At 55.7% G+C, this 25963-nt stretch overlaps 1 protein-coding gene and 1 long non-coding RNA gene across 15 annotated transcripts in view; both read left to right on the top strand.

Moving 5' to 3' along the window:
• The first annotated feature begins 14199 nt into the window (after positions 1 to 14199).
• On the top strand, positions 14200 to 18552 carry LOC138426626 (uncharacterized). The gene is made up of 2 exons (XR_011251717.1): positions 14200 to 14286; positions 15924 to 18552. It is a non-coding gene; the product is annotated as an uncharacterized lncRNA (long non-coding RNA).
• Positions 18553 to 19974: 1422 nt separating this feature from the next.
• The window catches only part of TPCN2 (two pore segment channel 2), a 31543-nt gene continuing 25554 nt past the window's right edge, over positions 19975 to 25963 (top strand). For 4 of the 14 annotated variants that reach the window (XR_011251933.1, XR_011251932.1, XM_069566569.1 and 1 more), the window contains exons 1-5: positions 20001 to 20174; positions 23568 to 23648; positions 24394 to 24458; positions 25202 to 25278; positions 25646 to 25823. Coding sequence is in view for 6 of the 14 variants with exons in the window: in XM_069566569.1 (XP_069422670.1) it covers positions 20063 to 20174; positions 23568 to 23648; positions 24394 to 24458; positions 25202 to 25278; positions 25646 to 25823 (513 nt within the window). In the remaining 8 variants the exon portion in view is untranslated. Of the gene's footprint in view, positions 20175 to 23567; positions 23649 to 24393; positions 24459 to 25201; positions 25279 to 25645; positions 25824 to 25963 lie in introns of all 14 variants that reach the window. The other 10 variants (XR_011251934.1, XR_011251931.1, XM_069566567.1 and 7 more) reach the window with 5 other exon arrangements.

The raw sequence follows: 25963 nt of genomic DNA on the forward strand, positions 1-25963 counted from the left end.
CGCTCGGCAAGAGAACCCAGACACGAAGCTTTCCTGCACCTGCCCTGGGCCACAGCACCCCCGCGCCCAGAGGAGCACGATGTTCCTGCGCCTGTGAACTTCCGAGGGGGCGCGGATTGTTTCCTACTGGGTCCGGCTGGCCTGGGGGTGGGGGGCTTTGCTTTTAGGGAGGCGTGGGGGAGGAGTCGAGGATGTTGCTGTTCACGGCCACGCCCGAGGAGGAGGGGGAGGAGAGGCTGGGGACCCTCCCCTCCTCTCCCAGGCTGGCCAGCTGGGGCCCAGCTGGGCCGCTTGTTTACACGCAGAGGCCAGGGGGTGGGGGTGGGGGGCCAACCCGGGCAAGTTCCAAGTGTAATTGCGTTTGGACTCTTAAAAGGAATTGTGTGAAGTGGGCAGCGGCTCTGAAGTCCACCACCTTATTTGGTATGGAAATCTGTTTCTCTCAAAACTAAGGAGAGGCGCTTGTAAATGGGAAAGCCGTCCTTTGCCTGGGTGTGCAGCCTCCCACTGCCACCCAGCGTCCTCCGGCCTGGAGGCTGGGCTCCCCAGGGACCTGGAGGGAACCCCGGCCGCACGTGGGGCTCCGCTGGCTGCCTCCAGTCTGGGTGACCCTGGGCCTCCTGGGAAAAACAATGACTCCTGGAGTTGCAATGAGGCGGGAATCCGGGTGCCCGTGACCCCAGAAGCATGTGTCATTCACCCCCCTCCCCCTTCAGCGAGGCCCCCTCCCCCTTCAGTGAAGCTTAGGGCGACTTGGAGGTGACTGGCCCAGGGCTGCGCACGTGGAGACTGAGACACGGTCCTGACGCTTCCAACCCTCCTCTTCTGTCCTCACACTCCAATCCAGCCACCAACCGCCATCCAATGTTCTCCGCCCCTCCCAGGAGAACAGGACTTAATTTTAGTGGTTCTGTGCAGTGGGCCGCAGGTTTAATGCCTGCCCTAGCCCCCTACAAGGGTCCAGGCAGGACCTCCTCTGCTGGGCCCTCCTGGGCTCCCTGGATGAGCGGGTCAGCCCCTCTGGGCCCACAGGGAAGGTGCAGAGATCCCAGGCAGGCCTGCACACCCATCAGAGCGTTGGCTGGGTACCAGGCACTGCGCTGTGAGCTGATGAGCTGGAGGGAGCTTCCGTCAAGCTGGGAGGCAGACCAGAATCAGAGGACCCAGGCCTGTGTAAAACCACAACCAGACAGAAGGCACTGGGGCTGGGCACGCCAGTGAAATCAGGATGGCTTCTCAAAGGAGGTGACGATGGAGCCCACAGGGAAAGTTGGGAATGAGTGACTCAGGTGAGAAGGGGAGGAAGGCATCTCCGGCAGAGGAAACTGCAAGAGCAAAGGCCCTGGGGCAGGACACGAGCTGCCCGGGTAAACGGGGTCGGGGTGGGGGGTGCTGGTGAGGCCAGGGGGAGGAAGGGAGGGCAGAGGTGTGGATGAGGCCCCCAGGCCAGGCTGCTCTGAATGGCCTTTCCTGGCCCAGGATCTCGCCCTCCCTCCATGTCCTGTTCTCACCTTTCTGCCGCCCTTTGTCCCATCTGCTCAGGGGACAAAGGCAGTGACGATGATGACAGTTACAGCTGGTCCTCTGAGCTAGGTGGAATGACTTCATCCTCACAGCATAGCCCTTTCGACATGCTCAGGGAACACACGTTTACTGAGCAGCTACTATGTGCCTGGCCTGTTCTAAAACCTGGGAATCCACCAAGGAAGGAACAGATAAAGACCCCTGTGTGCGAGGTGCCCAGATTCCAGAAATGAGGAAACTCAGACCCAGGGAGCATCTCTGTGAAGCCACCCAGTGGCAGGGCCCGAGCTAGGACGCTGGGGGCACTCTGTATTTACAGCTCCAGCACTGGGCACAGAGGTGTCTAGATGGGAGGGGAGCTCCAGAGGTCCACGTTCTGGTCCTGCCCTGCCTCTGATGAACCAGGAGAAATAGCCTTTTTCCCAATTGTACTGTGGAGGAAGGCAGTAGGATTCGAGACGCCCTGTCCCCACCTTCCACTCCAGCTCTGATAGGCTGGTGCTTCTTTTTTCTCAACAGGTCTTTTGAGACACACTTCACACACCAAACAGTGTTGTCGTTGTTCAGTTGCTCAGCTGTGTCTGACTCTTTGTGACCCCATGGACTGTAGCACACCAGGCTCCTCTGTCCTCCACTATCTCCCAGGGTTTGCTCAAATTCATGTTCATTGAGTCAGTGAGGCCATCTAACCATCTCATCCTCTGCTGCCCTCTTCTCCTTTTGCCTTCAATCTTTCCCAGCATCAGGGTCTTTTCCAATGAATCAGCTCTTGGCATCAGATGGCCCAAGTATTGGAGCTTCGGCTTTAGCATCAGTCCTTCCAATGAATACTCAGGGTTGATTTCCTTTAGGATTGACTAGTTTGATCTCCTTGCGGGCCAAGGGACTCTCATGAGTCTTCTCCAGCACCTCGATTTGAAAGCATAATTCTTCGTCAGTTGGTCTTCTTTATGGTCCACTTCTTACATCCATACATGACTACTGGAAAAACCAAAGCTTTGACTGTATGGACCTTTGTTGACCAAGTGATGTCTCTGCTTTTTAATATGCTGTCTAGGTTTGTCATAACTTTCCTTCCAGGGAGCAAGCGTCTTTTAATTTGATGGCTGTAGGCACCAAACAATTCACCTCTGCTGTCTAGGTTTGTTATAACTTTCTTTCCAAGGAACAAGCGTCTTTTACTTCATGGCTGCAGTCACCAGACGGTTCACCTCTTTAAAGTCTAGGATTCAGTGGTTTCACTGGATTCACAGTCGTGAACTGTGAATCTAATTACAGAACGTTGTTGTCAACGTTCAGAAGAACAGAAGAACCTCATACTCGTTAGCAGTCTCCCCAGCCGCCCACACCCGAGACCCTGGTCACTACTCATTTAATCTCTGTAAAGTCCCCCATTCGGGACATTTTGTAGCAATGGAATCACACAGGTCTTTTGTGTCTTGATTCTTTCATGTGGTATAAAGTTCTCAAGGTTTTCACATGTTGTAGATTCATACATCAGCGCTGCATCCCCCTTGGTGGTGACAGCCTGGCTCTTTAGGGTCCAGGCCCCCCTCCTTCTCTTGGCTAAGCTCCTCTAGGGGATGAAGCAAATGTGGGCATGAGCTGGGTCTCCCAGGTTAGTTCCTGAGGCCCTCTTGTTTCAACCCTCGAGATTGAAAAAGTCTCTCCAAGATCTAGCTGGTATTCCTGATGGGGAAGAGAGAGGAGGACACTTCCTCCCTCCTCTCTCCCCTTCTCCAGCTGGAGCATCTGTGATGGAATGTGCATGTGGGGAATCTCTGTAGAAACCGGCATCCTCCTGTGTCCTACATGTGGAAGACCAAACGTTTCTTCATTCATGCATTTCATCATCCTACCTGTTCATCCACCCATCACCCATCAACCACCCACCCATCAACCACCCACCCATCACCCATCTGACATCCTTCCATCACTCATTCATCCATCAGCCATCCATCCGCCATCTATTTATCCATAAATGCATCCGCCATCCATCCATCCATCCATCCATCCATCCATCACCCATCCATCCATCCATTATCCATTTATCCATACATGCATCTACCATCCATCCATCCATCCATCCATCACCCATCCATCCATCCATCATCCATCCATCCATCCATCACCCATCCATCCATCCATCATCCATTTATCCATACATGCATCCACTATCCACCCATCCATCCATCCATCATCCATTTATCCATCCATGCATCCACCATCCACCCATCATCCATCAACCACCCACCCATCACCCATCTGACATCCTTCCATCACTCATTCATCCGTCAGCCATCCATCCACCATCCATTTATCCATACATGCATCCACCATCCATCCATCCATCCATCCATCCATCCATCATCCATTTATCCATACATGCATCTACCATCCATCCATCCATCCATCCATCATCCATTTATCCATACATGCATCCACCATCCACCCATCATCCATCAACCACCCACCCATCACCCATCTGACATCCTTCCATCACTCATTCATCCATCAGCCATCCATCCACCATCCATTTATCCCTACATGCATCCACCATCCATCCATCCATCCATCCATCACCCATCCATCCATCCATCATCCATTTATCCATACATGCATCCACTATCCACCCATCCATCCATCCATCATCCATTTATCCATACATGCATCCACCATCCATCCACCCATCATCCATTTATCCATACGTGCATCCACCATCCATCCATCCATCCATCCATCCATCACCCATCCATCCATCCATCATCCATTTATCCATACATGCATCCACCATCCATCCATCCATCCATCCATCACCCATCCATCCATCCATCATCCATCCATCCATCCATCCATCACCCATCCATCCATCCATCATCCATTTATCCATACATGCATCCACCATCCATCCATCCATCATCCATTTATCCATACATGCATACATCATCCACCCATCCATTCTTACCTTCGTTCAACACATCTTTACTGAACACCAGCAATGTTGGTGTTGGGGAAACAACTGTGGAGAAATCAGACCTGAAGGGAGAGAAGCACAGATGATAAACAGAAACACGTGAACTTAAGAATTCCAACCGGAATCAGTGCAGGTAGGATAATGAACAGGTGTGGTGATAGAAAATGATGTGGTAGGAGAAGAGAAGCTGTGATGTAGTCTGGATGATGGTCCCCTAACGGTGCCGACTGGAGAAGGCAATGGCACCCCACTCCAGTACTCTTGCCTGGAAAATCCCATGAACAGAGGAACCTGGTAGGCTGCAGTGCATGGGGTCACTAAGAGTCGGACAAGACTGAGTGACTTCACTTTTACTTTTCACTTTCATGCATTGGAGAAGGAAATGGCAGCCCACTCCAGTGTTCTTGCCTGGAGAATCCCAGGGACGGGGGAGCCTTGTGGGCTGCCATCTATGGGGTTGCACAGAGTCGGACACGCCTGAAGTGACTTAGCTTAGCTAACAGTGCCGACATATGTCCTAATCCCCAGATCCTGAGACTAGAGGAACTTATGTGGCAAAAGAGACTTTGCAGGTATGATGAAGCTAAGCATACTGAGATGGGGCGCTTACCCAGGGTTATCTGGGTGGGCGCTGGATAATCTCAAGGGTCCTCATAGGAGGGAGGCAGGAGGGTCAGCGTGAGATGATCAGGCAGGAGATGTGATGAGCAAAGAATGAGGCTGGAGGGGTGTGAAAAAGGGGCCACGGGGCAAGGATGCATTATCCTCTAGAAGCTGAAAGAGGCAGGGAAATGCATTGTCCCCTCGGGTCTCCAGCTCTGCCCACACTTTGATTTTAGGCTTCTGATCTCTAGAACTACAAGAGAACAAATGTGTGGAGATGTCCCTGGCGCTCCCACTGCGGTGAACGTGGTTTCAATCCCACAGGCCCTGTGGCAGCCAAAAAAAAAAAAAAGAATAAATGTGTGTTGTCTTAAGGCACCCAGTTTGTGGTTACAGCCACCCACTGGTTACAACAGCTATAGGAAGCTAGGGCAGAATGGTAGAAAAGGCCTTTCCATCAAAGCTAGGCTGGAAGCTCTTTCTGCTCCAGCCAAGGCCGGAGGAGGGGAAGGAGAGGAGCTAGTTACTCACTGGAGTTCACAGGAAGAGTCTGGGATCAAGAACAGCAGGTGCAAAGGCCCTGAGGCTGGAAAGAATTTGCTGTGGTGGAAGAATGGAAACGGAGGTGGGAGGGCAGAAGGGGGAGGGGTGTATGATGAGACTGGGGAGGTGGGTGGGGCCTCCAGACCCCTGGAAGCCCAGGGCAGAATCCCCTCCTGGGACCTGAGATGGGGTGTCCCGGGAGTGGGGCCTTGGCTGTCTCCCGCCCTCCTAGTTTGAGGCTCTCCGCCCAGTCCCTCACTTTCCTGCTGCCCAGACGTTTCCTACCTGTGTCTGCTTCTCTCCCTCTGCGTGGCCACTATCCTGGGGCAGGCCTGTGGTGTGTCCCACTCGGACTCCTTGCTGGTACCGCAGCCTCCGCGCAGTCCCAGTGTGCGTTCTGCTTGCTCATCAGACTCCTTAATGCGGGCTAGCCCGTGGGGACCCTCAGCGTCGTCACGCTTGCCTGCCTCAAACTCCTTGGCCGATCTTGACACCAGCTCTGGTCCCCCTCTGCTCATCTATTCTCCTGCTCCTTTCCATCCACACCTGTGTCCTGAAAGCAAACCCCAGTCATCACGTCATCTGATCTGTGGCCTCAGCACGGGATTGAAAAATAAGGAAACCTTTAGAAGACCCCATTTTCATTTTAAAAGTCTACCATGATCATTTCTAAAAGTCATAAAGGATAATTTCTTAAAATCAACAAATATCCAGTGTCCCCATTTATTGATTTATTGACAGGATTGTGTGTGTGAATCAGAATCCAACTAGGTGCACGGGTTGATCTGCTTCTTTTTCCTATTTTAAATTATAAGTTCCCTTGCTGTATAAGTTCCCTGTTGGTGCAGTGGTAAAGAATCCACCTGCCAATTCAGGAAACTTGAGTTCGATAACTGGATCGGGAAGATCCCCCAGAGAAGGAAATAGCAACCCACTCAGTATGCTTGCCTGGGAAATTCCATGGACTGAGGAGCCTGGCGGGCTGTAGTCCATGCAGTCACAAAGAGTCAGACATGACTGAGCGATTGAACAGCAACAGTCCCCCGCAGCATTTCTCTCTCTGTTTCTCTGTCTCTGAGTTAGATCAGGAAACAGACATCACATCATCAGGGAAATGAGGTGGGGCTGGACCACGGACACCTCGAAGGCTGGGACCACAGGATGCGAGGAGCAGTCACTACTGGTCTGGACCCTGGACACTCACCCACCGGTGTGGGTGCAGACGCTGGGGAAGCGCTTGGTCCAGCGTCACCTAGGCAGGACGCAGTGGGGTGGGGCAGACAGCCCAGCCCAGCCCACCCCTCCCCTTTAACTATCCTTAACTTCTTGCGGGGAGCTTCAAGTAGTTTGTGTGAGAGGTGGTCCCAGAAAACACTGCACAGAGATGGGGAAGTGAGACAGGAAGGAAAAGACTCTTGCGAATTCGCTTCTGCCTGGCTTTGAGCCGTCTGGTCCTCCGCTCACCAGCCCCCAGCCTCCATCTTTGGGTTACCGTGACAATAGCAAGATGTTTGCAGGTGCTCCAGAGAGGGTGTCTTGAGGGGGAGGGAACAGGCTGGCAGTCAGGGTGGGGGGTGCTGCTGTAAACCCACTCTTGACTTGGGGGGCCCAGGAGGGAGGCAGGCAAGGAATGACGCTGCCCTTAGTAGGGGTCACTTTCTGCATTTCCGCTGGCCCCGCTATCGGTGCACGTGGACACCCAAGACAAAAATATGCCTTCATCCCCACATGGAATTAGTCACAGTTTCCATGGGTCTAGTGCAGAATCGGGGAGTTGTTCTCCAGTCTGAGTGGCCTGTTGTCTCCTCTTTGGGGGAGGCCATGTTTCTGAAACTTTCTGGCAGAAGTAGCTGTTTTCCAGATAACGCTCAGAATTGTTTAGCTCGTCGTACAGCTGTTTGATCTGGAGTTTCCCCCCCGAGGCCTGAGCCAGCTGAACAGATTATGCTGACTGGTATGTGTGTATATTTTAAGTCATTAAAAATTAAAAAAAAAAATTCTAGTATCTTTTAAAATAAATGATGGTAAAATGCATCTAACAGAAACCTTGCCATTTTTATTTGCTTCTTAAATTAAAAGTTTAAAGTTTTGGCTCTTCTGGGTCTTTGTTGCTTTGAGTGGGCTTGCTCCAGTCGCGGTGTGCAGGCTTCTCATTGCGGTGGCTTCTCTCGTCGCCGCCTAGTGTTAGGCGCGTGGGCTTCAGTAGTTGCAGCATGTGGGCTCGGTAGTAGAGGCCCGTGGAATCGTCCTTGACCTGGGATCGAACCTGTCCATGTCCCCTGCCTTGGCAGGTAGATTCTTATCTCCTGGACCACCAGGAAAGTCCCCATTTTTAAGCAAACAGTTCTGTGGCCTTAAGTACATTCACGGTGCTGGGCAACCATCTCCTCCATCATCTCCAAAACTCTTTATCTAGTAAAACTGGAACTCTGTCCCCATTAAACACGAACTGCCTGTCCCCTTCCCCAGCCCTTGGCCCCCAGCATCTCATTTTCTGTCTCCATGAATGTGACGACTCCAGGGACCTCATGCGAGAGGAGCTGAGCAGCGTTTGTCCTTTCGTGACTGGCTTATTTCACTTAGCATTGCGTGCTTGAGGTTCATCCACGTGGTAGCGTGTGTCAGAACTGCCCTCCTGTTTAAGGCAGAACGACATTCTGCTGTATGGCTGGACCACATTTTGTTTATCCATTCATCTGTGCGTGGACACTTGGAATGCTTCCATGTTTGGGTTGCAAATACCTGTTCGAGAGCTTGCTTTCCATTCTCTCGGGGAAATACCCAGAATCAGAATGGCTGGATCACGTGATCTTTCTAATTTTGGGAGGGGGAACCATTTCGCTCCCTGTTTTACACTCCCACCAACACTGCACAAAGCTTCCAATTATTTCACACCCTCATCAACACCAATTATTTTCTACACTTTTCTTTCATGATAGCCATTCTAATAGGTGTGAGGGGATCCCTTAATTTAACTTTTGCATACAGAAAATAATCTTTCTCCCCAACAGAAACCCATTGTCCCCTGCACAATCAAAGACACACTAATTCTCCTTCCAAAAAAGGAGATGCAAAGTCCCACCTCTAGGCGGTATTTTCCAGCTGAGCTGCAATCCCCTTCTATATCTTGTGACTTAAAATACTAGATATTGGCTGAACCAGTGTATTTTTTTAAATTAAAAAAACTTGTTTAATTATTCAGTGTTCTGCGTCTTACTTGCTGTACACAAGACCTTCAGTTTTGACGTATGGGATTTAGTTCCCCGACCAGGGACTGAACCTGGGCGCCCTATACTGGGAATGCAGCATCTTAGCCACTGGACCACCAGGGAAGTCCCTTGAGCTGCTCTGAACCCACTTTGTAGTCGTTGGACTATCCGCTGGATCTGGGGAGAAAACACAGACAGCATTAGTCCTGTGATTCCAACCAGGTAGATAGACCTTCTTTTTCCTCTATTCATTCTATACCCATTCTCTTTGCCCCATCTCAGCTCGTCCTGGTTCTTTGTCTGGTGAGGTGACCAACACTTCATTCCTGAAGGATCTATGCCCTTCATGGGTCATTTTGATTTCTCCTAGGTTTGTACTGCAGGACATGAGAGTTCTCAGGGATGCCTTAGAGAAGCTTCTGGACTCCAGGCGTAGGCTCTCTGTGGCATTCCCCCTTGGAACCAGGACCAGTCAATGCCTGCTGGTACAGTAACCCCCTACTTCATCTCTTCTTTAGGCGCATAAACGGTATTCTGGAAACAGCAAAGCATCATCACTCAGCCAGTAAAGGGCCATCCCTTCATTCAGGGATGCTTAGGACGATGGGGAACGTGGTGAGCCACAGGAGCCAGAGGGCTTAATCCTGATGATACCCTTCATTTGTGGAGAAGTGGGTTCCTTGATGAGAAGCAGTGTGCGTTGTGGGCATAGAATAATGGCCATGGAGATTCCAGATGTGCACGGATGGAGGTTTCCTTAGAAAACTTGCAGGCAGGGAAGCCAAATTCCTGTTCAGAGCAAGTGATTATTCCAGGAAGATCGAATCACTGCCCCTTCCATGATGGAAGTGGTCCAGTCAAATCAATCTGCTACCAGGGGGATGGCAGTCCCCTGGGGAATGATGTCCTCTGATGGGGTGGCTGGCCCCACAGCAATGGGATGGGGGTGCTGGTCAGCTTCAGTGCAGAGAAGCTTGGGTTGCTGGGCCCAGGCAAAGCAGGGTGGCTGGGGACACAGGCTGGCTGATGCTGTCAGACAGAGCATCTTGTCCCTCTGATGACAGAGAGCCTCCTCCGTGAAGGTGGCCTCTGGTCAGCACTTACATGGGACACGGACACCTGTCCAGCTGCCTTGTGCCCACTCCGAGAGGTTCTTCCTCTGGCTTCTTCTCCTGACCTCCTGTGACCAACCGTCCTATCTTGTTCCTTCGGAGTCCCTGAGCATCCATTAAGCCCTGCTGACAAGTCAGTGTGGACCCACATCTCTGACCTTCTCTCCTTACAAATAAAAGGAGTAACCAGGTGCGTGTCTGACATTCTGTCCCCGCTCCCTTCAGGACCACCTCCCTGGAGCTGCAGAGTTTCCGCTGACTACTCTCAGGCGATGCCAGCATATCAGTCAAGCCTGAAGTCCTTCTTCCTGGTGCTCTGTTCATTTTTATAAGGGAATTCGGGGTGATCAAAACATGATGGCATCACTGTTCCATCTTCCCCAAACTGCCTTCGAGTCCACTTGAAATAGAAATGGTTCTGAAGAACTGGTGCTTTCAAACTGTGATGCTGGAGAAGACTCTTGACCTTGGACAGCAAGGAGACCAAACCAGTCAATGCTAAAGGAAATCAGCCTTGAATATTCACTGTAAGGACTGATGCTGAAGCTGAAGCTCCAGTCCTTTGGCCACCTGATGCAAAGAGCCGATTCACTGGAAAAGATCGTGATGCTGGGAAAGACTGAAGGCGAAAGGAGAAGGGAGAGCCAGAGGGTGAGATGATTGGATATCCTCAGTGACTCAATGGACATGAGTTTGAGCAAATTCCGGGAGGTGGTGAAGGACAGAGGAGCCAGGCGTGCTGCAGTCCATGGGGCTGCAAAGAGTCGGACGCGATTTAGCGAGTGGAAAACAACAGGAGCAGGAATCTGTTCTGAAGGTCCTGGGTTGATGGCATCTTGAAGTGCGCTCTTCAGAGGAGACGAGCAGTGCCACAGAGCACAGCATGAGACCCCCAGGGATCTGGGTCTTTCTGGGCCCCCACTGCCAGGCTGCCAGGCCCAGTGGAGAGAGCTGTGGGCAGGGCTACCGTCACAGCCCTCGGTGCACTTGACTGAGAGGGGCGAGCGGGGCTGGATTCAGCTCCCGCCTGAGCCCTGGGCCCCGTGCTGGTACTGCAGCCTTCCCCCTTCCTTGCCGGTGGGCTCGCTGACCACAGGGAGGGTGAGACGGCCTGTCTTGAAGGTCTCACTCTGTGGTGGGATTCCCTACCAGGGGGTCTGCAAAGGGGCCTCTCCCTGAGATGGTTAGAGCCATCCCAGGTGAATGTTTGCCCTCCTGGCTCTGAACTGCCCCTAATCCCTCCCAGCAGAAATTCAGGGTTCCCTCACCTCTGTGGTCACCCGTGGGGAAGGGCCTCGGGGAGCAGAGGCAGGTGGACAAGCCGAGCCAGGAGTCAGAGGGATCCGGCTAGTTACGGACTCGCCGGTCCATCCAGGTCAGCCCAGCTGGAGGGGCCTCTTGGCAGAGAGACCCCAGGGTGATGACTCTCTAGGAGGAGTCCCCCCAACTTTCTAACCTCTGCCCCAGACAGCTGGGGCGGTTCCCAGTTGCTCAGTTCTCTGGTGGATACAGGCCTTTTCCAACCTCTGTGCTCTTGAGTTCCCCCTACTTGCTGGTCCCTGGAGGACTTCCATCATCTTCAGGGCCCCGTTCAAATGTCACCTCCTCCAGGAAGTCCTCCCCTGCAGCCCTGCCAGAGGACAGGCACACGTCCCGAAGCCGCTTGATGCGGGATGAATGGGTCCAGTGCGGCTCCCTCAGCCAGCTCTGAAGGGCAGAGACGTTTCCTTCCCAGCTCCGGCTGCCTGGAACGTTGCCAGCTCTCCGAGGAGCTCATATGTTACTGAGTTGTGTGGGGACTTCCCCACCACCCACAGAACAGACCTTGACTATGACCTGCCAGGTCCGCTGGCCTGGCTTAGATCCCTGGCAGGACCTGCCCTCCTCAGCCTGGATGCCTCCTGGCCCCTCCCTGTCCAGGGACCGGTTCCCTGGTCCTGGTGGCCTCTGTCCCTTGGGCCCACGCCCCAAGAGGAGCCTGGGCAGCTGGCCTGGCAGCAGGTTCAAAGTCTGGGCTGCTTCCAGGCGGTTGCAGTGTCTGCTCCGTCCCTGCCCTGCAGTCTCCGGCTCACCTTACCTTTTAAAGCATGGGGTTGAGACATATTTGTACTGGGTCACTTCCAGTCCCAAGGGATTCCTATAGGCCATGTGGTCTCCAGTGCGGGGGAGGTGTCTGCCCCCTCCCCCTCTAATCCACCCCTTCCAACCACCACACTTGAAAAGAATAAATCTCATCATGTTTGTCTCCTGAGCTTCAGACCCTCCAGATGCACCCTGTTGCTCTCAGAAGAAGCTACCCCTTAGCTTAGATGCCAGACGCTGTGGGGACTGCTGCCGCCCCCTTGCTCTACCTCGGCCCCTCCCCTCCAGCATACTGTCCTCAGCCCGCTGTCGCCCCCGCTTAAATGCCATGCCCTCTCCTGCCCTGACCCATGGCCAACTCCTCCTCATCCTTCAGACCCCAGCTAAAACGTTGCCTCCTCCCAGAGGCCCTCCCAGACCGTCTCACGTAAAGATGGTCTCTCTGTGTAGGTTTTTTAGAATCGAGATTTTTGTTTGTTTGTTTTGCTTTGTTATGTTTTAATTAATTGATTTATTGAGTTGAGCCGGGCCTGAGTGTAGGTGTGTGGGATCTTCAGTCATCGTGGTGGCACGCAGGATCTTTCAGCTGTGACATGCAAACTCAGTTGCAGCCTGTGGGATCTAGTTCCCTGACCAGGCATGGAACCCCTAAGAGCATAGCGTCTTAGTCACTGTACCACCATGGAAGTCCCCAGAATTCAGATTCAATGAATTTTCTTACCATAAAAATCCCATGTACAGAGGAGCCTGGAAGAGTACAGTTCATGGGGTTGAAAAGAGTCAGACACAACTGACCACACCCCCACACCCCCACACCCCATAAAACTCACCCCTTTAACTATACAATTCAGTGGTTTTTAGTATGTCCACAAGGCTGTGCAACCACTATCGCCCTCTAATTTCGGAATGCTCTCATCACCCACAAGAGAAACCTCCTATCCATCAGCACTCACTCCCCATTCTCCCTTGCCCCAGGCCCTGGCAATCACCAACCTGCCTGTCTCATCTCTGTGGGTTTGCCTCTCTTGGACATCTCACATGAATGGAATCCTACAATACAAGGTCTTATGCATCTGATTCTTCCACTTAGCATAATTATTGTCAGGAGTCAGCACCTTGTTCTTTTTTATGGCTAAATGATATGCCCTTGCGGGGGCTTCCCAGGTGGGGCAGTGGTAAAGAATATGCTCACCAATGCAGGAGACAAAGGAGACCTGGGTTTGATCCCTGGGTCAGGAAGATCCCCTGGAGGAAGAAATGGCAACCCACTCCAGTGCTCTTGCCTGGAAAATCCCATGGACAGAGAAGCCTGGCGGGCTACAGTCCACCTGATCCAAAAGAGTCAGACGCAACCACATGGCTAAGAACGCAACATGCCCACCAACTCCTGGAGCCTGCTCAAACCCATGTCCATCAAGTCGGTGATGCCATCCAACCATCTCATCCTCTGTCGTCCCCTTCTCCTCCCACCCTTAATCTTTCCCAGCATCAGGGTCTTTTCCAATGAGTCAGTTCTTCCCATCAAGTGGCCAAAGTATTGGAGTTTCAGCTTCAGCATCAGTCCTTCCAATGAATGTTCAGGATTGATTTCCTTTAGGATAGACTGGTTGGATCTCCTTGCAGTCCAAGGGACTCTCAAGAGTCTTCTCTAACACCACAGTTCAAAAGCATCATCGTTCCAACCCACTGCCCAAACTCTGTCTTGGGCTCCCAGCCCAGGGGGACCTGGGTATGCTTGCTTCCCTGGAAAGGCCTCAGATTCCTCCCAGCCTGACACAGCCCCCTGTCTCCCAGGCTCTCATTCAGGTTCCCAACGGGCCTTCTCTCCAGCAGGCACCCTAACTGCAAAGGCTTCTGGGCTCTGCCCTCCTGCCCCTGCCCTGCTGACCCTCATCACCCACAACCCTTCCCTTGGCTGCCACCCCAAGCCTCTCAGTTCCCAACGCGACCAACGACCCGGGTCTCCCCAGATTCCTGCTGTTTGTGTCACGTGTGGGAGAACTCAAAATAGCCAGTGCAGTCTGCCCAGCCTGGGAAGCAGACGGTTTTCCCAGGGGCTGGTCCCCAGGGCACACATGATGTCTTGCTCACCAACGCCCCGGCTTTTGGCCCCATGCTCAGCTGACATACTCTCTTCCCAGGCTCAGGCAGGCTTGATGTCCACTGAGGCCCTCACTCACTGTGTGGCTGTAGACAAAGCATGCGGCCTCTCTGAGCCTCAGTTTCCCGAAGTGCAAAGGTAGGATCGTTGCTTTGCTAATCTTGGTGGTCATTTCAGGAATGAAATATGACAAGGGCCTTGAGAATTCTTTGTGATCTTAAAACACTGAGTTACGTTTCTCCCAGAGATGGTGGAGGAGGGAGGCAGGGGAGGAGCAGGAATGGGGTCTGAGGTCCCTTTGAATGTCCTTTGTCTCTGCAAATGGGAGTGGCCACTCTCGTTGCCTCCATTTTATGGAAATAGAGACTGAGGCTTGGCAAGGGGTTGGGACTACTTGAGCTCAGGACGGTGGTTGTGGACAAGGATGTGAATTCAGAGTTGAATGATTTTCCCTTTGAGGATGGGTGATTTAAATGTTTTTCTACTTGCTTTTTTGTTTTGGGTGTTGCCTTACTTGCGTATGGGATCTTAGTTTCCTGAACAGGGATTGAACCCGTGTCCCTTGCTTTGGAAGTTCTGAGTCTTAACCACTGAACCACCAGGGAAGCCCTTCCTGGGTGCTTTTAGGAATCATTTGAAACTGTTCTGAAGAGCAGCTTTTGTCTTATTCAATCAACAGGAATGATCCCTGGCATGCAGAAGGCACTCAATAGATGCATGGATGAATGAGTGACGGAATGAATTAAACCATGAAGCTACATTGGCTTTATGGGCACATAAACCATGGACAGAGGAGCCTGGTGGGCTCTAGTGCATGGCGTCGTAGAGTGGGACGCGACTGAGTGGCTGAGCACACACACGCACACGTGCACAAACCACGGGTGTCTGCTTGCCGCTCCTGCAGCTGACAGGGGAGGCCCAGCCCCGTGGTGAGCATTGGCCTGGTGCATCCAGGAAGGAAATGGATGTGGCCAAGCAGTGTCAGGAGCAGGCCCAGGGCGCTGGTCACAGCCCCAGGCTGGGAGGGTGTCTGGGCCCCTTTCGGGTTTCCTCCATGTCCTGGCGGCCTCCCCGGGGCAGCTCCATTTCTTGCTGCTGTTCAGTCTCTGAGTTGCGTCTGATTCTTTGTGAACCCATGGACTGCAGCATACCAGGCTTCCCTGTCCTTCACTATCTCCCCGAGTTTGCTCAAACTCATGTCCACTGAGTCAGTGATGCCATCCAACCATCTCATCCTCTGTGGTCCCCTTTTCCTCCTGCCCTCAGTCTTTCCCAGCATCAGGGTCTTTTCCAGTGAGTCAGCTCTTCGCATCAGGCTGCCAAAGTATTGGAGCTTCAGCTTCATTAGGGCAGAGTTTCCATTATTTCTCTGTGAAACAATGTGGGAATGAGACATGGAACTTGTTGCCCAAAATAACATGGCTGCAAGCATGCATACAGAAGTCGAGGGGGCATTTCTATCATTCAAACCAAGTTTGGTGTGACCTGTGGGAGAGAAAATTTTCTGTTGACAGTGTGAGCCTCTAACAGTGGCGCTGATATGGCATGAAGGATGCCTGGGCTGACCCAAAGTCGCTGTCCCCACCAAGAGGACGCCTTCTTCCACTGCAGGTTCCAAGGGACACAGACGACAAGAGCCACACTGGAAAGGCAGCTTTGGAGGGTGGGTGGAGTCCTCATTCATTCACGGCATGTGTGTGTGTGTGTGGGGGGGGGTGGCTGGAGACAGGAGGACCCTGGCCCCTGTTGACTCTCGCGTCTGTTTTCTTGCCTAGGTGCAGGGCAGGAAATGGAGTTTATGACAAGGAGGCGCTTTCTTGTCTGCGTTGCAAACCAGGGATTCTGTGACTGCCTGTGGCTTCCTCTGGGTTGGCCTTGTTTGCAGGGGAGAAGCTGCTGCTCTGTGGCTTTGGAGGGTCACCTGGGCCCATGCCCAGCCCCCCTTGGCCCTGCCCCAGGCCTGGTCTGATGTGGCCTGTCCTCTTGGGCGGCCTGACTCTCCGGTCTGCATTCCATCCCGAGTGGGTCCTGCGCTCCTGGACTCAGGTGGGCTGGATCTGGTGACTCGTTCTAACCAACAGAATGCAGTAGGAGTGATGGGTGTTGCTTCCGAGATTAGGTTCTAGAAGATGGCGATTTCCATCGTGTGAGTCCTCTCTGACTTTTCTCACTTTCTTGTCCTGATGAAGCCGGCTGCCCTGTCATTGGCAACCCTATGGAGAGGCCATCAGCCAGGGAACTGAGACTCTTGTCCACCAGCCCTTGAGGAACTGAACTCAGCCTATAGCCACTGAATGAGCCAGGCCCCTGCAGATGTCTGCAGCCTTTGCTGCACCTTGATCACAGCCTGCAAGAGATGCAGGGAGGCATCCAGCCAAGCTGCCTTCAGATTCCAGTCTTGGAAAAGCTGGGAGACAACAGACGTGGTTTTAAAATGTGACATTTTGGGGTTGTTACGCAGCTGTAGATAGCCATTATACATATTTCATTGAATGTGTCTTAGGAAACACATAAGCAGCATGTGAAATTGGAACATTTATTGCTTGTCGTTAATTGTTGTTTAGTCATTAAATTGTGCCCGACTCTTTGTGACCCCATGGACTGAGGAGCCTTTTGGGATTTCCCAGGCAAGAATACTGGAGTGAGTTGCCATTTCCTTCTTCAGGGGAATCTTCTTGACTCAAGGATCAAACTTGTGTCTTCTGCATTGCAGGCAGATTCTTTTCATCTGAGCCACCAGGAAAGCCCATAAACAGCACATGAAATTGGGATATTTGTGCACAGGAGACCCACGGGGCCCTGCTCAGCATCAGGCTGAGGATGAGGGCCAGCAGGTCCGTGGCAGAAAGAGGAAGGAGAGAGGAAAATGGGGATAGAGGTGTCAGTTGACACCCTGGGTCTCCTGCAGGCTTGCTTCCCAGTCTGGGGCACCAGAAGGACCCACGGACAGAGCTGGTAAGAAGCCTGGTGACCTCCTACAACCTCTTCCACAGATAGCAGGAGGCCCTGGCGAGGTTTGTCACCTCTGGCCTCAGTTTCCCCATCCCATGGCCTTTTGCGGGGGGTGTGAGAGAGCCCGCTGAGTCTGCCTCCCTCCCTGCAAGCTTGGGGAATGCCGCCACAGCACCCTTTTTTCCTTTTCTGTCGGCCTCCTCCATTGGACAGACAGACAGGGAGCTCAGAGGGCTGGCTGGCCCTCGTCACTGAGCGCCCCACTTTGTCCGGTGCCTGACATGCGTCACCTTGCTTGAACCTTCTCAACAGTCACGTGTGTATGATAGTTGCTCAGCTGCGTCCATCCAACTCTTTGTGATCCCAACGATTGTGTCCCACCAGGCTCCTCTGTCCATGGGATTCTCCAGGCACTAATACTGGAGTGGGTTGCCATTTTCTTCTCCAGGGGATCTTCCTGACACAGGGATTGAATTCCGGTCTCCTGCATTGGAGGCGAATTCTTTACTATCTGAGCCACCAGGGAAATCTAACAGCCACGTGAGGCTGCTGTAAGTCTCTCCCCACATTATAGACGGGGAGCCAGGCAGAGGGGGTGTGTGGCATGCCCTCAGACAGTCCAGCAGCAGGAGCAGCAGTCACAGTGTCAGCGTCCCCAGCAGCTGTTTTGTTCACTGCTGCACCCTAGCACCCAGCCTGATGTCTGCGGCACAGTGGGTGCTCAGTACACGTGCTGGGCAGGACTGGCTGAGTGACGGCTCCTGGTCAACCTCACAGAGTGGCTAGACTTGCAGGAGGCAGCTCACCCAAGGGCTGGACTTCAGCCAAGGTTACATTGCCTTTGACGGGTGGGGAGGCGGGGAGCTGTGAGTACCCAGGGACTCCTGAGGGCCAATGCAAAGCTTCACAGCTGTCTTGGTTTTGTTTCGATCCTATTTCATAGAAGAGGAAACTGAGGCACCCGGAAGGGCCATGACTTGCCTGAAGTAGTCACATCGAGAGCAGGCTGGTGTCTCTCTGGTTTCACTCCCAGGCCAGCACTGCTGCCTTCGCCCTGCCCCTCCCAGGAGGTCCACACATGGCACTGCCAGCAGCCTACCCAGAGGACCCTCCTAGGCTTTGCTCTGCCCACAGTCACCCTGAAGCATAAGGCTGACCGACTAACTGAAAGCTAGTAATGGACATGGCCCAGAGGCCATCTGTCTGCGCCCCAGGGACAGTTTGGTTGTACCAAGGACATACACTGGCATCTCAGAAGCCTTGTTCCTATTTTCCCTTTTCCTAGAGCTCCTTCTGTTAACCCTGTGTTCAGTATCCAGACCAGCCTTTCTTGAACCAAAAAGTCCACGTAAATGCTTACTCAGCACTGCATTCCACTGTGGCCTCGTGAGTTTGTATAAACACCAAAGGAATTCTTTAATTGCAATAAAGACGAGTGCTTGGGGGATGGGCCATTTTTGCAAAGTGTTCGTTGCTTAGTTGTGTTCGACTCTTGGTAACTCCATGGACTGTAGCCCACCAGACTTCTCTATTCATGGGATTCTCCAGGCAAGAACACTGGAGTGGGTTACCATTCCCTTCTCTGGGGGATCTTCCTGACCCAGGGAACAAACCCGGGTCTCCTGCACTGTAGGCAGATTCTTTACTGTCTGAGCCAAGAGGGAAGCTCAGACCTGTGTACATCTATTATTTGCTTTTTCATAATAAAAATATCTTACTTTTTCCCAGGTTTGAAGATACAAACTGACTAAAAAAAACAACAACAAAACCCAAACCAAACCCACAAACACATCCTGCGATTTTTCTCTACCATCCTGGGATAACCACAGTCTTGCCCTTCAGGACTGTATCATCTTTTAAATATTTGCCAAGTGATGGGCTCACTGATTTCATTGTTATTGCAATTTGTGTATCTTTATTTTAATGAGGTGGAGCTTTGCTTCAAGCATTCATTATTCATATTTTTTCTTTTGTGAGCTTCTCATTCTTATCCTTTGCCCCTTTCCCATGACCATGATGCTGGGAAAGATCGAGGGCAGGAAAAGTGGGGGACAGAAGATGAGGTGGTTGGATGGCATCACCAACTTCAATGCACAGGAATTTGAGCAAACTCTAGATAATGAAGGACAGGGAAGCCTGGTGTGCTGCAGTCCATGGGGTCACAAAGCATCAGACAAGACTTAACGACTGAACGCCACCACCTATGGGGAATTTAATCTTTTTCTTATTGATCTTTCAGAACTCTGTGGGAGGCAGAATTTTGGGTCCCATGACCTCTCCCTCTCCTTTATGCTTGTGGTTGTTGTGGGTTAGATGGCAAAAGAGATTTTGCTGATGTAATTAAGGATGCTAATCAGGTACCATTCAGTTGTGTCTGGCTCTTTGCAACCCCATGGACTGCAGCACGCCAGGCTTCCCTGCCCATCACCAACTCCCAGAGCCTACTCAAACTTATGTCTGTTGAGTCAGTGATGCCATCCAACCATCTCATCCTCTGTCCTCCCCTTCTCCTCCCACCTTCGATCTTTCCCAGCATCAGGGTTTTTTCCAGTGAGTCAGTTCTTGGCATCAGGTGGTCAAAGTATTGCAGTTTCAGCTTCAGCATCAGTCCTTCCAATGAAGGCGGGTCGAGCCGGCCCAAGAATGAGCATTCCTAACCTGTGCCCACTTGGGGCGGACTGAGCCGGCTGGACCACCCGTTAAGAACGCGCTTTTCCCTGCCTCTTGGCCTTTATAGCCCCGCCCACCAGGAAGTTGAGCCCCGCCCACCAGGGGGCGTGTGGGCGGGTAAGTCCCGCCTCCACGAGCAAGCTCTCCATCCTTACTGGCTGGTGGGAAGGGGCGCCCCTTCATCACAGTGCTGTCCCCGCCTCCGCCCGAACCCGGGGCAGGGGCACTGCGCCTGCGCAGTGGAGCTCGCGTTTAGCGCCTCTGCGCGGTCCGGGTGGCAGGCGGAGACCCTATGGCGGACACCCGGGAAGAATCGGAACCCCTTCTGAGCCGGGCCCGCGGCGGCAGCGGCCGCGACTGCCCAAGGGGCGTACCCGCTTGCAGCAGCGTCCAAGAGAGCCCTGGTGAGCCGCGGCCTGGGGAGGGGCTGGGCCGCGCGGGGGCGGCGCGTCGGGGTCCCCGCGGCCCGAGTCGCGCCCCTGCTGTCGCTGCGGGAGCGCCCCGCCTCCCCCGGCCGGGGTCCGATCGGGCCTTGCGGAGGGCTGGGCGGCTGCGCCCTGCGGACCTCGATCCCGGCCTGGGCATGGAGCTGGGGGCGCGGGGTCGCTGGGGGGAGTGGTGGTCTCGCCCTGCTCCACCGACCGGCTGGACAGAGAGGCCTCGCTCAGCCCGGGAGCAGCCAGCCCCGCCCCCTCGCCGCACCCCCCAGTCCCCTCCGTGGGCTCGGGGCCTCGTACTTTCCGTGGATCGCCTTGGTGACTCCTAGGAGGACGTACTTCCATTTTCTCCAGTTCTTATCGGGGAAAGTGAGGCACAGAGAGGGGCGTTCCCCTACCCAAGGTCACACAGCCAGGAAGTGGCCGAGGTGAAATCCAGCTGGGAGTGAACTGTGAAGCTTCCCAAACCCGGGCGGCTTCCTGCCTTTGCCCTCTGCAGCTCTGGCCTGCCCTTCCTGTTTATCCGCAGAAAGACTGCTTATTCCTGGGGAGGCCTTGGGAGGGTGGAGGCCTGTCCCTGTCAGATCCCAGGGGCATTGGGTGCTGGATTTGGGAGGGAAGGGCCTCAGCCTCCTTTTATGGAGGGGGAAGCTGAGACCCCCAGAATGCCCACAACTGGTGCGAGCTCACAGCCCTGGGGCTTCTGCTGCCCTCCACGGGGTGCTCCTTAAGGGGCCTCCTGGGCTCCTGCTTGCAGGGGTCTGTGCCGTGTGCCCAACTGCTGGGGTGGGTGCCTGACCGGAGATAGGAAACATGCCCACCTGCCCATCTCAGAGCCTGTCCCAGGACAGTTCTCCATCCAGCCAGGCCTCCCAGGGCCCCGGAAGAGGGACATAGGATATGGTGGTGTTCAGGGGGAGCAGACTTTGTGTCTGGAGGTCCAGGTGCCTTTCTGGTGCTGCCACTGCCCGGCTGTGTGACCTTGGCAGGTCTAACCTTTCTGTGGTTGTTCAGTCGCTCAGTCGTGTCTGGCTCTTTCCGACCCCATGGACTGCAGCACGCCAGGCTTCCCTGTCCTTCACCATCTTCCTGGAGTTGGCTCAAACTCACGTCCATTGAATCGATGATGCCAACCTTTCTGAGTCTTGGTAAAACAGAGGTGGACACTAGGGGTGTCCTGAAGGGGGCCCTGGTGAGGATTCAGGGAGGGTCTAGGTGCCCGGCCAGGTGGCAGAGCTGGTGTTCACTGGTGCCGATAGCTGTTCAGAGCAGAGAACTGTGATCATTGCAGGTCCAGCCCCGGGAGAATGCACAGCCAGGCAGATGAGACCCTCACTGCACAGATAAGAACTGGGGCAGGCAGTGTGGCTGGTGCGGGGGGGACTCTGGGGAGGGCTCTTTGTCCCGACACTGTGGCCTTGGTGAGGGCTTCTGTGAACACAGACAAGACACCCTGTGTTCTGGATTCCCCTGGCCAGGCTCTATAGCCAGGCTCTGGGGACCCTCACTGAGGTTACCCCCAGCTCCCATGCAGGGCTGCTGGATAGGACCCTGAACTCAGGGTCTCTCTGGCCTACAGCCAGACTGTCCTAGGAGCAAAGGTGGGGGAAGGCTGCTGTTGGGTGCCCCTCGGGCCCCAGTGGGCCCCTGTGGTCAGGTCCCGATGCAGCCCCTCCTCACAGACCACGACTTCAGGGTGGGGATAGTTGTTTTCTCTTCCCCTTCCTGGTCAGGGAATGACCCTGTTACTGGTTATGGAAAAGTCAGAGGACAAGGGATTGCTGTGCTGTGGAAGGGGCTGTGAGAAGAACACTGACAGTAAGTGCTGATGCAGGGCTTACTGTGTGGAGCACACTAGCTGCAGCAGCCCGCTCAGCCTGTGCGGCATTCCTGATGTGTAGGGGCTGCAGGAACTGAGGCACAGCGAGGTGAGGGGACTCGCCCAGCGTCATACGGGCCCAGCCAGGGGGTGAGGGGAGCTGGAGCCAGTGGGGGAGGGGATTTATTCTGGGATGTTGGGGCAGGGGGACCAGAGCAGGGCTGACGTGGGGCACAGTTTCTGAACCCTCTTGTCCCCTGTACTCTGACATCCTACCCTGGTGTGCCCAGTGGGGAGACGGGGGTATGGACAGGTGGTTGCCCACCCCCCCGCGCCCCACCCCGGGGCAATGAGTTCCTAGACTGCCAAGCTGCAGGATGGTGCTCCTGGCAGGGCTGACGGGGCCTGGGCAAGGGTGTGGAGGCTTTGGAGAGCTTGGCCTCGGTGGAGCCAAGTTCGGGGTGAGTGTCGAGGAGGGCACAGGCTGGAAGCGATGGCAGGGGAGGAGGCGGGTGGAGTGTGGACTCTCTCCTGGGGTGGGGGGGACCCAGGGGAAGCTATGAGGTGCATGTGGAAGGCTGCTGCAGAGGGGGACAGGGCGGGAGGGCGCTGGGGGATCTGGCGCTTCGAGGGCCGGGTGGCTGTAGTTGAGCGAGCCCCTTCAGCGGCCCCCAGTCTGGGTCCTGGAGCGAGCTCTGGGGCCTCTGGCTGCCCGTCTTATGCAGGCAGCTTGTCTCCTTGGGTCCCCTCAGGCCGAGCTCCATCTCTCACCTGGGTTTTCACGATATGAGGGCCCTCAGACCGTGCTGCCTCCCCGGGTACCCCTTGGCTGTGGGTCGACAGGCGTCCCCAGCCACTGTGTGCCAGGCCCTGCGGCGGCCTGGGCTCAGTGGACGCAGCAGGGAGCAAAACCGAGCGCCCTCAGATCGCAGCGTGCCCGGGAGGCTTTCCGGGGAAGCAGCGGTTGCCACCCTCAGAGCCTGCCCCGGGGGAATGCCTGGGCCCCTGGGGTTGAGTGTGGAGGTTGTCTGTGGGGGGACCCCAAGGTGCTGACGGACATGGTGCTTATTCTCGGTGACACAGCAAGGTGATGGCACAGTCCTGTCCCCGGTCTCTGTCCATGGTCCCCCATGTCCCCCATTGGTCCCTGGACCCCGCTGCACGGTCCCAGAGGACAGTGGCACAGCCTCCCTGGGGACGGCAGACAGGAGTCGGCAGTGGTCTGGAGCTCTGCCCAGGCATCCAGCGTCCCCTTTCCCGGGCACATCTCTGCCTCTCTGTCTCCTCCCGGTACCCGTGAAGGGTGGTTTTGGCAGCTGCCGACCTCCAGGGCCCAGAGGTGAGAGCAGAGTCTTCAATAGGAATGGTGACTGGTCAGTTCAGCTCGTCTCAAAGCCCCGCGAACTGCTGGGGGCTGCATGCCGGCTCTGCTGTCCTGGGTACCTGGGCTGCACCCTGCCCGCCCCCCGCGGCCTCTCCCGGGGGCTTCCCCGTCGCCCTGGGCTACAGCTCCTCACGCCTTTCTCACACCCCTGTGTCAGGGAGTGGTCCCGTGCAGAGTCGGAGCGGCGCCCGTGCTCACCAGGCGGCAGGCAGCACACCCGGCCAAGGGGACCGACCAGGTGCGCAGCCCAGAGCTCCCTGATGGGGGGCCTGGGGTGCCGGGCTGAGGTTGGAGCCGCCCGACTCGTCCTGCCCGAAGGCCCCTTGTAGTCGATCTTCCCTGGCCTCTGAGGGCCCCTGTCTGGTTGGCGAAGGCTCCCTTGGCTCCTGCCTTTGGGGTGACTCGGCTGTGGCCCCCTGGCCCTGTGGGCCCGTGACACGAGCTGAGGTGGGGGCAGTTAGGGGGACACGATGACCCCAGAAGGCCCTTCTTAGGTCTCCGTATCCGGTGGAGGTCACACAGCACCTCGGGCTTCTAGACGTGGCGTGTCACTGTGAGACCCGTGCCCTTGTTTGGCAGAGGGCTGGCTGGGAGCACCACCCCATCTCACAGCTGAGGCAGCTGGGCCGCGGTGTCCTGACAAAGGCCGCCCGGAGGCCCGCGGCGGGGCGGGGTGGGGAGGGCGATCAACACAGTCTGTGTGCCACGCCGGCCCTGGGGCTCCAGCACTCACCTTGGGGGCCCAGCTGGGTGGCTGTTAACACCCCTCGGACAAGGGGTGATGGGCACCGTGGGGGCCGCTCCTGTCCTGGGCCCGGAGCCTGTCGTTCAGACCCTGACCCCCCCGCCAGGGCGCAGGCATCTCATTCCAGAGCCTCCGGAAGGTCGCATCCGGGTCCTCGCCTTGCTTTCCCCAGGAGTCCTGGGCTGGGCGATCGTCTCCCGATCCCAGTCCTCACCTGCCATGTCCCCTCTGCCCGCAGGTGCCGCAGCCAGGCGGGATCTGTGCTTGGACCAGGCTGTGGTCCTCATCGAAGACGCCATCCAGGTGGGTGGGCCTGTGCTTGCCCTGGGGCTCGTGGGGCTGGGCGGGCGCTGCCCCACTGGCCCCTTCGCCCCTGCCATCCTGGGGCCAGGCTGCGGTTGCTGGGCCGTACGGTCGTCGCCCCCGTGCTGACCGGGATTTAAGGCTTGGTCCCCTCCAGCCCTCCTTAGGAGACGTGCGCCAGGTGCCCTTCTGGGTCCGTGGCCACTCATTTCGCCGGTTCACTATCTGCCCCGGCCTTCGTGTGCCGTACTGCTCTGGGTTCTTTGAAAGATACCCAGAGGTGGCATGACCTTCCTTCACCTGCAGACGACACCCCGGGTTAATCAGGGAGATGGACTGTGGAAGCCGGCAGTACCCTCTGTGAGGGATGAGGCTGGGGGCATCCTGGAGGGTGACCAGCTGAGGCGGGGCGGGGTCGGTCTTGCACAGAAGTGAGGAGAGCCTCACGGGCAGACCTAGCTGTGTGCACAGCTGTGCATCCAGTAGGCCAGGGTCCGTCCACCGGCTAGCCCCGGGGTCCGGCCCTCGGGTGTTCTCCCTCTACCGGGAAACCTTGTGGCTTGGGAGGGCGCGACCCTGCTAGGTGGCCACGAGCCCCCAGTCTCTGTGGAGCGGACTCTGTGATCGCCGGGTCGTGCCCCCGCTGTGGACGTGTCGTGGGGTGAGGGGCTGCCCTGCACGGGCTGGCTGTGCGGTGCAGCCCCGAGGGGACCCTCACCACCCCGTGTGGCCTCCACTTCCAGTATCGCTCCATCAACCACCGCATGGACGCCCGGTCTCTGTGGCTCTACAGGCGGTACTACTCCGGCAGCAGCCAGTGGTGAGCGGGCACGCGCCCCACGGGGCTCCTGTGGCCGGGCCGGGGGGGGGGGTTTCGGGGGGCAGGCAGGCTCCCCTCCCTGGGGTGGACGAGGAGCTGCTGTCTCCCCTCCTTACCGGAGCAGAGGCAGAAAGGGCCCCTCTCTGGTGAGGGCTCCTTTCCAGAATCTTCCGGCCAGCCGTGGCACCTGAGTTTGGACTCGGTGTGTGTAGTCTGACCACACGCGGGTGGCCCCAGAGCAGGAGGTGGCCCGGCCTTCGGACCCGTGGCGCCTGCCCTTTCCAGGCATCCCGCCTGCTGGTCTGCTCTCCGGGCCCCCGAGCGTGGCTGGTTCGTGCCTTCTGACCAGTTTCGGTTCCTTTTCCAGGATTCTGAGCGTCACCATTTTCTTGATCCTGGCTTTGGCCTTCGTTGAGACCCCTTCCTCGCTCACGCGCACCTCGGACGTGCGCTACCGCCTGGCCCCCTGGGAGCCGCCCTGCGGCCTGACCGAGGGCGTCGAGGCGCTCTGCCTGCTGGTCTTCGCGGCCGACGTCTCCGTGAAGGTGAGGGGCCACCTCGCCCATCTTGCCCTCCCGCCCTGCCGCAGCTTCCCGGGTTCACCCTTCCGCCAAGGGTGCGGCTGAGCGTCCACAGTGCCACCCTGGGGAGAGACCCCTGCTGAACAGCGGGCCCTGGAGGGGGG

The sequence above is a fragment of the Ovis canadensis genome, chromosome 21, assembly GCF_042477335.2.
Source record: "Ovis canadensis isolate MfBH-ARS-UI-01 breed Bighorn chromosome 21, ARS-UI_OviCan_v2, whole genome shotgun sequence".
In the NCBI taxonomy this organism is placed as follows: Eukaryota; Metazoa; Chordata; class Mammalia; order Artiodactyla; family Bovidae; genus Ovis; species Ovis canadensis.